Here is a 13,862-nt window from a genome sequence, read left to right on the forward strand (position 1 = left end):
CTACTATTGGATTTAGGGTCCACCCGAAATCTAGGTTGCATCTTCTGTCAAGATCTTTCACTTAATTACATCTGCAAAATCCAGTTTCCAGATACGCTCGCCAGCACAGGTTCCAGGTGGACATGAATTGTGGGGGCCACCCTTCACCTCACCACCGATAATGTTAAATGACAGCAACTGTGAACTTGGGGCCCAGCTGTAGGTCTGTTCCCCTATAGCCCCCGTCCCTCTAGCCCCATTGAGCCCAAGCTTGGTTTTTGCAAAGGAGCAGGCCTGGCCTGGTTTCTTCTGGATTGAGAGCAGTTTTTCTGGATGTTTCTAAACCTGCCTTGGGTTTAGAACTAGCCTCCCAACGTCTGGCAACCCACTAAGCTGCTCATTCCCTGGGGCGCTCTTCGGAGTCTTTGTGCTTTTTGTTTTCTCCCTTGATCTGAGCTCACAACAGCTTTTACTGATGAGCTTTCAAGATATTTTTATTGCTAAAACTGCTTTAGGTCCTTCTAATACATCGGCACTGTTCCAGGAGTGCTGCAGCCCACGGGCACATTGGCCTCACAGTGTCGGCACAGATGAATGGATGTGTATGGCGCTGAACAGCCGTGCTGAGATGCTGCTTGGTTAGAAATATTCCTTCCATGACAGCCCATCTTTCTGGCCTTTGTTAATGGGGCCAGAAATATTTCTGGCGGCTCTGCCATTTTGTGGGAATCTTGTTATCGCTCTGACCTCCTTGTCTACCCCATCTCTGGTTACATTACGAAGCTCACAAATGCGGCCTCGGTGGCTGCCAGTCCCAACCACCTCTGCCTCCTGCGTCCTCGTCCCCTACCCCTTTGAGATGGTGTGTGACTTACAGCTTGTGTTTTCTCCTTCACTTTCGTGGGGTTTCATCAGAGGCTGAGGAGCAGAAAGGGAGGAGGGTGGGGGGACTTTCAAAGCAGTGTCTCCCCTCTCTCCATGTCTTTTTCTTTTTTTGAGATGGAGTCTTGCTCTGTCCTCCAGGCTGGAGTGCAGTGGTGCAATCTCGGCTCACTGCAACCTCTGCCTCCTAGGTTCAAGCAATTCTCCTGCCTCAGTCTCCCAAGTAGCTGGGAATACAGGTGCCTGCCACCATGCCTGGCTAATTTTTTATTTCTATTTTTAGTAGAGATGGGGTTTCACCATGTTGGCCAGGCTGGTCTTGAACTCATGACCTCAGGTGCATCCATCTGCCTCAGCCTCCCAAAGTGCTGGGATTATAGGTGTGTGCCACCGTGCCTGGCCCCCATGTCTTTTTATTTGATAAAATACTGGGGAGAAATGGGTTATGAAATAACAGGTGGGATCGGAGGGCTTTTAAAAATTGCCTGGGGCCAGGAATGGTGGCTCCCACCTGTAATTCCAGCACTCTGGGAAGCCGAGGAGGGCGAATCACTTGAGGTCAGAAGTTCGAGACCAGCCTAGCAAACATGGTGAAACTCCATCTCTACTAAAAATACAAAAATTGACCTAGTGTCATGGTGTGTGCCTGTAGTCCCAGTTATTCGGGAGGCTGAGGCAGAAGAACTGCTTGAACCCAGGAGGCGGAGGTTGTAGTGAGCTGAGATCGTGCTAGGCAACAGAATGAGACTCCACCTCAAAAAAACAAAAAAATTGCCTGGGTACTTTGCACTTTGCTTCCCATTGTCTTGGAAGCCCATCCCTACAGGTAACTGGGAATATTCTGAATTTTTCTTTTTTCCAAATTGATGACCCCATACTCGGCTTTACGTAGTGAATTTTCTGTGTGTGCATGGCTTATTTGTGCAATAATCTCCAAAAGCGCTGACATGGGTTTATTGATTTGGCAGGTGCTGCTTGGAGGTCTGGGGAGTGGTCTCTGTGCTGGTCGGCACCTTCATCTTTGGGCAGAGCACGGTGGCAGCGGTCTGGGAGATGTTTTGATGGGCAGCCAGTGCCTGGCAGGAAGGGGCCCTCTGGAGGCTGACCCCACATGGCTGCTGTGTGCAGCTGGGAGACCGATGTCATTTCTCATCATAAAGATACTGGAGAGACTGATGCCTCTGCCTCCTCGGGCTGCTGGTTGGGCTCTGCTGGTTCGAAGGGTTTCTGGTACAAAGGTGAGGTAGGTTCTTATGGCCGCTGTGATAAGTGACCACAACCGCATTCTGGTGGCTTAAAATAACAGATGCGGCCAGGCGCGGTGGCTCACGCCTGTAATCCCAGCACTTTGGGAGGCCGAGGTGGGTGGATCACAAGGTCAAGAGATCGAGACCACCCTGGCTAACATAGTGAAACCCCATCTCTACTAAAAATACAAAAAATTAGCAGGGCGTGGTGGCGGCGCCTGTAGTCCCAGCTACTCAGGAGGCTGAGGCAGGAGAATGGCATGAACCCAGGAGGTGGAGCTGGCAGTGAGCCGATATCATGCCACTGCAGTCTAGCCTGGGCCACAGAGTGAGGCTCCGTCTCAAACAAAACCAAAACAAAACAAAACAAAACCAACCAACCAGATGCTTACTGCATCACAGTTCTGCAGGCCAGGAGTCTGAAATCACATGTCATTAGGGCCATAGTCCCTCTGTGGGCTCTAGGGGAGGCTCCCTCCTGTCTCTTCCAGGTTCTAGAGGTGGCCAGCACTCCTTGGCTTGTGGCTGCCTCACTCCAGCCTCTTCTCTTATCTTCCTGTGACTGTCCCCTGTATATCCTCTGTGACCAAATCCCTCTCTTAAAAAGATACCCATCATTAAGTGAGCTCCTCCCACCCCCATAGGTAGTATGATCTCATCTTACGTTGATTGCATCTTGTATGAATTAGGACCTGCAAAGATGCAATTTCCAAATAAGGTTATGTTCACAGGTTCCAGGGGTTCAGCTTCAATGGATGTTTCTGGGAGACAAGATTCGGCCCATAAAAAGGGAGCTAGGGGCTGAGGCCTACATAATTGGCTTTGGACTGTCAGGACCAAGGGTGTCAGGCGAGGATATTGCACAGGGTTGGGAAGCCCCGAAGGGAGTGGAGGACGCGTGGCTGGCGATGGTGACGGACTCAAGCGGTCCTTTGGCCAGGGCGCAGGAAACGCCCGAATCCTGCCCTTGGCTGTGAGAGGCCCAAGGAGATGTATTCCCGGAACAGGCCACAGCACCATGCACTTGGCCCATGCCCCACGGAGGGTGAATGACTCCAAGGAAACTGCGCTTTCCCTCCCACCAGCTGGACCCAAAGAGCCTGGAAGCCAAGTGGACTATTTGCTCTGCAGTTCTCCTTGGTGGCCTCCCCAATTCTGGGACAAGGAGTCATACTGGCAGCAGAGAGCGAGAGGAGACAAGAGGTCTGTTCCAGGACCTGGGTAAAGAAAAGGAGGTAGCTGGGCACAGTGGCTCACACCTGGAATCCCAGCACTTTGGGAGGCTAAGGCAGGCAGATCACTTGAGGTCAGGAGCTTGAGAACCAGCCTGGCCAACATGGTGAAACCCCATCTCTACTAAAAACACAAAAAAATTAGCTGGGTGTGGTGGGGGGGGGGGGGGGCGCCTGTAATCCCAGCTACTCAGGAAGCTGAGGGAGGAGAATCATTTGAACCTGAGAGATGGAGGTTGCAATGAGCTGAGATTGTGCCACTGCCCTCTAGCCTGGGAGACAGAGCGATATTCCATCTCAACAATAATTAAAAAAAAAAAAATGGCAGGACACGGAGAGGCAGACAGGGACCCAGCTGCTCCTTTGCGTCCTCCCTGGCATTGACCCTGCACAGGCCCTGGTTGCTAGATTCAATTCAGGTCATGCTTCTCTGCCTTGGGATGTCCTCCTAGAAGCCAGCAGGGCCAGAGTCAGGGGAGGGTGGGACTGACACCTGAGGATGCCTTCCTCAGGGTAGCCAGTAGGCCAGGCCCTTCCTGCTGTCATGTGGTATGATGTACGTGACGGTGCAAGGCTGGCGGTGACTGGTCCGTATTTTTTTTCAGCTTATCCACATGCATGAATTTTCAAAATTGAGATAGAAGGTGTATACCATAAAGACTCACTTCTTTAAAGTGTACAATCCAGTGGTTTTTAGTGTGTTCACAGAGCTGTGTGGCTGCCCCACTAATTCTAGTCCATTTTCATCACCCTCACAAGAAACTCAGTGCCCATTACCAGTCACCCCCCCATTTGTCCCTCCCTCCACTCCCAGCATCCGTGCAGCTGCGCTCAGTCTCTGGGTTTGCCTGTTACAGGCACCCTCTCTGAACAGCCTCACATGTACATGGGCCTTTGTGTGTGCCTCCTTTGACCTAGCATAATGTTTCTAGACGTGCCCATTTTACAGGTTAGGCAACTGAGGCTTGGAAAAATCCAGGCTGCATGTCCTGCAAGGTACAGAGATTAGATCAGAACTCATTTGGGGTTAAATTCTTTTCCTTTCCACTCTACATGCCACACTGAGGAGACACATCAGAGGTGGGGGGCAGGGGGTGGGAATAGGTGCCTGGCCCTGGGGCTCCTGTAGCCTGGCTGCTGGGGGATGGGGGAAGTGTGGCTGCAGGTGTAGACTCTGACCCTGTGGGGGTGTTGGGAGGGTACCCAGGACCCTTCTTCAATGTCTGACCAACCTCACCGTGACCTGTCAGACCCTATGTTCACGGGCTGCAGCATCTTCCCAGGCAAGGGCCTTGGGAATTGGAACATGGGCGGGCAGATTGCTCTGTTTTTATTTTTATTTTTTGACGGAGTCTTACTCTGTCGCCAGGCTGGAGTGCAGTGGCGCGATCTCGGCTCACTGCAATCTCTCCCTCCTGGGTTCAAGCAATTCTCCTGCCTCAGCCTGGGATTATATGCACCCGCCACCACACTCGGCTAATTTTTGTATTTTTAGTAGAGATGGGGTTTTGCCATGTTGACCAGGCTGGTGTCGAACTCCTGACCTCAGGTGATCTAGCTGCCTCAGCCTCCCAAAGTACTGGGATTACAGGTGTGAGCCACTGTGCCAGGCCTTATTTTTATTTATTTTTTTGCGGGGAGAGGGTCTCACTGTGTTACTCAGGCTACAGTGCAGTGGTGGCACTATCACGGTTCACTGCAGCTTCCAACTCCCAGGCTCAAGCAATCCTCCTGCCTCAGCCTCCTGAGTAGCTGGGACCATAGGCATGTAGCTGGGACCACCATGCCCAGCTAATTTTTGTATTTTTTTTTTTTTTGTATAGTCAGGGTCTTACTCTGTTTGCCGAGGCTGGTCGTGAACTCCTAGCCTCAAGCAGTCCTCCCACCTCGGCCTTCCAGAGTGTTGTAATCACAGGCGTGAGCCACTGCACTGAGCCCAGATTGCTGTAATGGAGAATTTATCACCCTGGAGTGAGAGGTGAGGCTGAATAGTCATTCCTTATTTATACCTGTCTGCTTCTGTCAGGCTCTGTGGCCCTGGCCAGGAAGGCTGGGGCTGTGCTAGTACTATTTATGGAGAGTCCTGAGATATCAAAGTGTGGTGGGGTGGGGGTCATGCCATCAAAGAAGACTGTTTGTGAAGTGGCTTTGGAGTTGGACGGTTGGTTTTGAACACTGGCTCTGCCATTTGCTGTCTCATAGCCTTGGGAAGTGTGTGAACCTTTTTGCAGAATCCATTTCCCTACCAGCAAAATGGAGCAGGCTTACTCAGTACGAAGCAGGTCTCTTGTGAGGATTAAAGGCGATGATGGATCCAGAGTAGCTGATGGGATACCTTGCACACAATGGAGACCCAAGCAATGTAGCTTTATTCCCAGAAGACCAAGGTTGTGATTGGCAAGGGGTACCTGAGTTTCCTGGGAGCCAAGGGGAAAAGGGAAGTTATGAGGAGGTTGAGGACTCATCCCCAAGCAGGCAAGCACCTCAGGAGGCAAGGGCACTGTACTCAGTGCTAAGCAGTGATGCTGGGGCTCTTTAAGGGGTGACTGAATGTCATTACTCAGGACAAAGGCTTCTATCTTGATTCTATGACAGGTTGATGTGATCCTCCCACGACTGTGTGCAAATTATCATAATGCAAGGACACACTCATGTAATCACAGTGGTAGAAGCTGGGATGTTACCTTCCAGCCAGATGTCCTCAGGGGCCAGGTGACAGTGTGTAGGGCTTCCAGCACACGGGCTGTGGGGCTGGCAGGTGACTTGACTCTTGCCTGCCACTTACCAGCTGTGTGGCCTCCGCAAAGCCTGTTCCTAGGGTGGTGACTGCAGGAAAATCCCTGCCAGTGCTCTCCTCGGCCTCAGCACCCTTCCTCTGGATGTCTTCCAGCCTTCCAGTTCAGACCTCTTTGTATTTTTCTAACATTAAGCTGTGGACAGCCCCTCCCTCCCAGGATTGCTGTGAGTCTGAGCTGAGGTCCTTGCAAAGCCCTGTACACAGAGCGTATCCTGTTGCAGCACCTGGCCAAGGGTGACAGCTGTGTGTCAGTGGAGAGTCAGAAGTAACAGCTTTGAACATGGCCCGGTGATGCTTCATAGTGCAAATGCCTTGTGCTCCTGTTCTGAGTATGGTAGGCTGCAGGGGAGACCTCTTTCCCTTGGTTCAGGGCACAAGCGCCTCAGGAGGAGTTACCCACCCGCAGATGCCTCCCAGGGACAAGTGGCAGGTTTTGAACCTGGCCTGGTGAGTATGCAGCTCTACTGGCTAAGGACAGGTCGTGAATTGTTTTTGAGAGTGATTTGAGATTCTTAAATATTGAAATGCAACTCACATAGCATGAAACTAACCATCTTAAGGCATAGAATTCAGTGGACTTTAGTACATTTGCAGTGCTGCGTCACCATCACCTCCATCTAGTTCTAGAACCATTCCATCCCGAGGAAAGCCCCCTGCCCATGAGCTGTCCCTCCCCTTTTCCTCTCCTCCATCCCGGAGGCAGCCACTCTGTGCTTTCTGTCTATGTGGATTTGCTTATTCTGGATGTTTCATGTAAGTGGAATATTAGACGCCATCTGTTTTCTCTGCCTGCTTTCACTCAGTGTGGGGTTTTTGAGTCACCGATGGCCCAGTCCTTCACTCCTGTTGATGACTGAATGATAAGCTGTTTGGAGAGACCGCATTTGTTTATGCCTTCATCGGCTGATGAATATTTGGATCGTTTCTACCTTGTGGCTATTGTGAATAGTGCCGTTATGAGTACGTGGGCCAAGTGAGTGAGTGGATGCCTTTTTCCATTTCAGGTAGAATATATCCCTAGAAGTGGAATTGCTGGGATACGGTACTTCTATGGGATACGGTACTTTGGTACTTCTATGCGTTACGGTAGTTCGCCATTAGCATTTGGAGGAACCTGATTCTGATCTTAATGGGTTAATCTGAAGCCATTCTTCCTCGTGGGTTGATGCTGTGTGGCACAGGGGTTGGGCACAGAACTCTGGGTTTGGATCTGACTTGAGCCAGCTACTTGCCGTGTGACCTCTGGTGAATTACTTATCCTCTGTCTCTGTCTCCCCACCTGCCAAGAGCAGGACAGCCTAAGGAGCATGGAGGGAGATGGGCCTGCCAAGTGCTTGACTGTGCCAGGCTCTGAAGTGTGAATTAAGTGGGAGCTCTTAGAGCTTTTAGGGTTGAAACATGTTCTTGTCACAGCCCATCCCCGGCCACTCAGGTTCTGAGGGCCCCTGAAGGCTTTCAGTGCACTTGGGCTGCAAGCAGCAGAGATACCACCCCCCATGGAGGGCTGGGTAGATGTGACATGTGGGAGGGGAACATGCCCAGCTAAAGGAGATTCCTCAGTTGTACCCTAGAAAGCCTTAGCCCTTGATAATGTTGTTGTTAAAATAGCTGAGCTGCTTGGAATGCACCAGCCTGGCGGTGGGTAGGGCAGCAGGAGCCTGTAAGTGGCGTTCTCGTGTGCCAGGCAGTGAAGCCCCTGATCCTTCAGGGGAGGGTCTTTCCCCCACTGTACAGGTGAGAAAACAGGCCCTGAGAGGCTGGTATAGGGACATTCAGCTTGGAGACGCATGGATGGTTCTTGAACCCCCTTTGCTTTTCCTGCAAGCTCATGTTGTGTTTCTGGTTTTGCAGCAGCGGGCATCACACCCTGCAAGGAGGTGGCAGGACCCAAGGGGGAGGGACCTGCCCTGGGAGCAGGGATTTCAAAGCTCCTGGCAACCACAGGGGGCTGCACAGTGTGGGCAGGGACCTCACTGGGTGGCGACAGTGTTAATAACCACATGTGGCGCTAGCCAGTCCTCCGGGCTCTGTGCAGGAGGTAGAAAGGTGCGCATTCTGGGTCCTGCCTCCACCCCAGGGCTCCCACCTGTGCCCTGGCCTGTGATGGTCTTGGCTCTGACCTGTTTTAGGAGAGAGACCCACTACCCTCTTTTGTCCTTCGAACTTTTGTGTGTGATTTTTTTTTTTTTTTTTTTTTGAGACAGAGTCTTGCTCTGTCGCCTAGGGTGCAGTTGTGTGATCTTGGCTCACTGCAACCTCCACCTCCTGGGTTCAAGCGATTCTCCTGCCTCAGCCTCCCAAGTGGCTGGGATTACAGGCGTTGTAGCACCACACCCGGCTAATTTTTATATTTTTAGTAGAGACGAGGTTTCAGCGTGTTGGGCTCGAACTCTTGACCTCAGGTCTTCCACCTGCCTCGGCCTCCCAAAGTGCTGGGATGACAGGTGTGAGCCACTGCACTGGGCCGTGAGTGACTTCTTTCCTGCTAACCAAGACTGAGAAATAGGAAGAAGTTACAAAGCTTCCAGAATAAGACTTAAGACTTGACTTGCAGTTCACAGTTGGGCTCTCCTGCGTTGTTGAATGGCTCATGCACAGCTGTGCTGGGAAGGACTCACCGGTCCCTGGAGCATCCTGCCTGCTGTGTCTTAGTTGGGCCACACTGCATGTTCTGTGCCAACCATGTGACTTATGGTGGGGTCTTGAGCCATGAGGTGTCAGCCGTGTCTATATCACCGAACCCTAGCAAGACTCAGGACTGCATCCCTGGTTGGTGATGCTCTGTCTGTTGAAGCTGGGAGGGTTTAGTACTGTCTGCGTGCCTTTACTGGCAGCCTGTGCCTGGCCCCTGCTCCAGAAGCCTCTTTCTTTGCTGGATTTTGTCTGTCATCCACCTTGACTTTGACAGTTGCACCCAGTCCTCTGAGTGAATTACTGACCTGAGGGTGGGGGTGGTGCCCTCTGGGCTCCTGAATAGGCATGAGCCTATATGTCAAAATACCGCATAGAGTGAACACCTCATTTTATGGTTCAGAAAACAGAGGCTGGGGGCACTTGCAGGGTTCTCAGGCCCCTGCTGTTGTCAACCAGGAACAGACACAGAGCACACAGCCTTTCCCAACCAGGGTTTATTCGGTGCCTGGGCCCAGTGGTGGCGGCCTGGCTAGGTTGGGCACTACAGGGTCATGACTCCTACCAGGTAGAAGACTGTCACTGAAGAGGGCAGGGCGTGGTGAGTTCGGGTCATGCGTGGCCGTCTGAGGGGTCGGGGAGAGGCCAGGACCAAGAGGTGGGGGTGCTGGCTCCAGGAAGCCACCCCCTTCACCCACAACCTTGGACTTCACCAGGACCTGGCAGCACAGAGACTGCTCTGCCTTCTCGTGTGGGGGCAGGGGAGGCCTCCTTCACGTCACAGCAGGGAAACACCTTGTGGAGAATGGACTGAAAAGACAGCTTCTGCACCAGTTTCTAGAAAACAGGGGATGTCCTTCACAAGCAGAAGGGGCCAGGGGTGGGCTCCTCCGCGGGCCTGTCAGTCCCGTCCCACCGTGCACCAAACAGCTAGAAGGAGAGAGACAGGGTAGAGGGGAGGAGGGCGAATGTGGGCAGCTGGTGGTGGCCGTCTTGAAGGGCAGGTGGGGAGATGGCTTTGAGTCCTTATGTGACCCACGGGTGCTTGCTGGTCACCCAGGAGCAAACCACATACCTGGGAAGGGAAATTCAGTCTGGCTGGAAGTAGGGGGCCGTGGAAGGGGGGCTCTGGTGCAAGCTCTGGCCAGCATACCTGGATGTGGGGTCACCTCAGGGTTGGCTCTGAGCCTGGAGCTCTCCTCTCCCCTAGAACCTTCTCTGCACACCTGGCACTGGTGTCAGGGGCTTATAGTGGGCCCACAGCAAGCAGGCAAGTCCCTGGGAGATGGAGGGTAGCTTCTAGGCTTTTGCCTGGCTCTCCAATCAGGTGGCCACTGTGGTTCCAGGCCTTCGCCCCCTACCTGGCACAGAGATCCTGGAGAGGGCCTCAGGCTGGCTCAGTGTGTCCACCTTGACATGCCGGAACGCCTTACACACGGGGCTTTGCAGGTGCCTGCGACACAGGGACATGTGTTAGGGGCACCAGGAGTGGAGCTCTGCATGTGGATCCCCTGTTAATCCTAGCTCTGCCCAAAATGGGGAGCTTATAAATAAGCCCGGGGAGGGGGGGTCTTTGGACTCCAAGCCTTTGTGGGAAGGTAAGGGGGGTGCCCAGGGAGGCTGACTCTGGGGATCTCTGGGGTAGGCTGTGAGCTTCTCTTCCCTGTGAGCCTTACATGGGGCACGGGATCCCCCGATCCCCCGACTCAGTGCACAGAGCCTCTACCTCCCGCTTTACCCTAGGAGGAGGAGTGGGGCCATCCTCCGCCTGGGACCGATGACAACACAGCAGCTGGGAAGAGTTTTAGTCCCTTGTTTTATGAGTCACTGTAGTACGGACAGGGAGGGGACATCCTCACTTCTCATGACAGTCCCTGTTCCCACCGGGGTCCTGAGTTTGTCCGTAAACCGTGTTTACCAGGGACGCAGGACCTGGGAGCATGAGCTACCCGCAGGCCCTGCTTCCTGCCTGTGGGGTCTGGCACATCAGAAATTAGTCTCTACCCAACGTAGGGAACAACCTGTCCCAGATGTGCTCTGAACAGACGACAAAGGCCTACAGCCCATCAGAGCTGATGACACCCTACCCCATCTCCCTCCCTCCCAGCAGGCACTCAGCTGGAGAGGAGGTTAAATGCTGGAACAACTGATCCCATAGGGACTGAGGTACCTTCTAGGTCAGGCCCTCAACTCTACAGGGTGGTAAAGAAGGCAGTGCCATGGCCCACAGGGGTATTCCAGGAGGACAAGGTGCTCTACAGGGAAAGAGTGTGGTTGGGGGGGGGGGTGTCTCTACCCCCCAGGAGCTCCTGGCTCCAGGAAGACAGCCCCCCCCACCTCCCTGTATCCCCCTCACCTGTATGGGGACCCAGTGTCTCACCTCTTCCATGCCTCCTCTGTCTCCCAGAACTCATAGATGACAAAGGTGAAGCCATCTGAGAGCCTCACGGCAGTGATGCTGCAACAGGAGACAGGCGGGGAGGCTGGGGCTCAACCATGACCACCTCAGGCCTGTAGCCCACCACTATGCACAACGGCTGCCTCCAACCTTTCTTCCTGTCTTGTCCTCCATCGAGACTCGACAGGGTGCCCCCACCACCTGGAATAAGGCCTGGTTTCTTAGAGTGGCCAATAGCTATTTGTTAAATAGAATCAATGACATGTAGTTTTTCTTTTGAGACAGGGTCTCACACTGTTGCCCAGGCTGGCGTACAGTGGCACAATCACTTCGGCCTCCCAAGTAGCTGGGACTATAGGTGTGCACCACTTGGCCTGGCTAATTCAAAAAATGTCCTAGTAGAGATGGGGTCATGCTATGGTCCCCACGCTGGTCTTGAACTCCTGGGCTCAGGCAGTCCTCTCGCCTTGGCTTCCCAAACTGCTGGGATTGCAAACTTCAGCCACTGTGCCTAGCTGAAATGTCATGTTAAAATGTTCACATTTATTTAAACAAAACCAGGTGGCTGGGTGTGATGGTTCACATAATCCCAGAACTTTTGGAAGTCTTGAGGGGTCGAGGCAGGTGGATTACTTGAGGCCAGGAATTCAAGACCAGCCTAGCCAAAGTGGCAAAACCTGGTCTCTTAAAAAAAAAAAAGTTGCCGGGCCTGGTGACACATGCCTGTAATCCCAGCTACGCAGGAGGCTAAGGCTTGAGACTCACTTGAACCTGGTGGGTAGAGGTTGTAGTGAGCTGAGCTTCTACCACTACACTCCTGCCTGGGCAAGAAAGCAAGATTTGGTCTCAAAAACAAAAATACATATATATATATAAACCCTATCTTTAAATTATCAAAGCATCTTCCTCCTAATTGTCATTTTAATCCTTGGCAACAACCCCACTGCACTGTACCTGACCGAAGGAGGCTGAAGGAGAGGGGGTTCACGGAGGAAGGGGCTGCAAGCAAGTCCCCCTTCACTCTGTGGGACCCAGAGGACAGCACTCACCTCATTTTAAAGGCGCAGATAGTCTGTGCCGCTCTGGGCTGCTCTCTGCAAGTGCACTACAACGAGGAAGCCCCAAGTGACCATAAAGGGGGCCAAGAGCAGGGGATGAGGGGCAACAGTGCTCAGCCTGGAGGGAGGGGGCCAGGCTGGAGTCCATCCTAGGGCAGACACACAGCGGTGCAGCTTTAGGTACACCATGCTTGGCAAGTGCAGTCTCACCTGGCTCTCCAAGCTGGCCGTCTCCGATTCAACAAACGGCACTGTCCTCTACTGAGGCTCTGAAACCAGAGCCTCTATGTCCACCTTGCCTCCTCTCCACAGCCTATCGGGATGGCCCTACTTCACTCTGGGGCCTCCCACTTTTTCATGTAATGGAGAAAAGATCAAGTCTGGCCCCTGCTCCTGTACAGTCTGTCCTGCTGGATGGGAGTGGGTACTCTACTCAAGCGTGGCCCCTTGTGGCCACTCCGGGTCTCCGCAACAGCTGCACTCCTGCCCAGGCTGCTAATCCCCTAGTGCTGCAGATCAGGCTGCTGTCACTCAGGCCTCAGTGCACAGGGGGCCCAGGAAGACCCCTCCTGAAGACCCTGTGCAGGACCTGGCTGTGCCCCCAGGCAACGGGGTGAATGAATGTGTGCCCTGGGGATGGAAGAAAGCCCTGGAAAGGGAGGGAGTTGGGCAGAGCCTTGGCATGGAAATGAGGGGCAGGAGGAACAGCTGGGCCTCATGCTCTTTGGGGGCCACTACCAGCAAGAACAAACGGCTGTTGTCTTCTGCAGACCCCCTCCACTGTGGCCATGGCCTAGCTTTACCAAGGAGCTACATAATCCTGGGGGGATGAACAGGAATTTGAGGGTGAGGCCCCTTGCCCTGCCCTAGACATCTCAGCACAGACCTGTGGGGAGGGAGAGAGGGGCGGCTACATTTCTGGGGCATTTCCCTTCAGCCTCACTGACTCGCCTTTCCTTTCTCAGTTGTTAACTGAGCACACACTACATTCTGGGCCTGGTGTTAAGCAGCAACCCCTGCAAGAGCAACAGCTAAGGCTGGCTGAGCACACCAGGCCCGGCCAGAGCCCTTCACACTTGAGATTCACACACTTGATTGTATATGAATCGTGATCACCTCAGCAAGAAGTCCTGTGGGTAGCCCCCCCCTTTACAGATGAATGAGCTGAGAACAGGGAGATGAAGGCACATGCCACGTTTGCATGGCTGGGAGGAGACCTGAACCCAGTTCTTATGCACCCAGCTATGTGTCTCCCTGGGGTGCGATTTGTACTAGTCCCGCCCTGTTCCTCCACTGTCAGGCAGAGCTTCCCTGCCACCATCCCTCCCACTCACGCTTCAGCAGCTCACTCACTGGAAGCAGCTCCTCGCTCCGGCGGTCCCCCGCAGATACGGGCGCAGGGAGTCCAGAAACTCGCTGAGTTGCTCGGGGCACACGGCCATCTCCTGCCGGACCAGCTGCAGGTGCTGCCGGGCCACAGCAGGAATCAGTGTGGGGCTCCATGCCAGGCCTTCTCCCTAAAGACCCCATCCGGCCTCCATGACCTCCCTTCCTTGGTCAAAATAAAATAAACCTCCCGGACTTTTCATTCTTACCCATGAATGTATAAGAATGGACTAGAACCTCAAGAGCCCAGTG

General features: G+C 53.4%; 2 protein-coding genes across 4 annotated transcripts in view; one reads left to right on the forward strand and one right to left on the reverse strand.

The window, feature by feature from the left end:
* Positions 1-2,037, forward strand: part of SLC38A8 (solute carrier family 38 member 8) — a 36,038-nt gene extending 34,001 nt beyond the window's left edge. Inside the window, exon 11 of the mRNA XM_010355644.2 lies at positions 1,830-2,037. Coding sequence (XP_010353946.1) covers positions 1,830-1,923 — 94 coding nt within the window. The 3' untranslated portion in view covers positions 1,924-2,037. The remainder of the gene's footprint in view (positions 1-1,829) is intronic.
* Positions 2,038-9,250: 7,213 nt separating this feature from the next.
* NECAB2 (N-terminal EF-hand calcium binding protein 2) overlaps positions 9,251-13,862 on the reverse strand; it is a 42,117-nt gene continuing 37,505 nt past the window's right edge. For 2 of the 3 annotated variants that reach the window (XM_030925297.1, XM_030925299.1), the window contains 4 exons: positions 13,578-13,690; positions 11,149-11,226; positions 10,130-10,221; positions 9,251-9,698 (listed from right to left, as the gene is read on the reverse strand). In XM_030925297.1, the coding sequence (XP_030781157.1) occupies positions 9,670-9,698; positions 10,130-10,221; positions 11,149-11,226; positions 13,578-13,690 (312 nt within the window). In that variant the 3' untranslated portion in view covers positions 9,251-9,669. The remainder of the gene's footprint in view (positions 9,699-10,129; positions 10,222-11,148; positions 11,227-13,577; positions 13,691-13,862) is intronic. The other variant, XM_030925298.1, reaches the window with a different exon arrangement.

The sequence above is a fragment of the Rhinopithecus roxellana genome, chromosome 20 (genome assembly GCF_007565055.1).
Source record: "Rhinopithecus roxellana isolate Shanxi Qingling chromosome 20, ASM756505v1, whole genome shotgun sequence".
NCBI lineage: Eukaryota > Metazoa > Chordata > Mammalia > Primates > Cercopithecidae > Rhinopithecus > Rhinopithecus roxellana.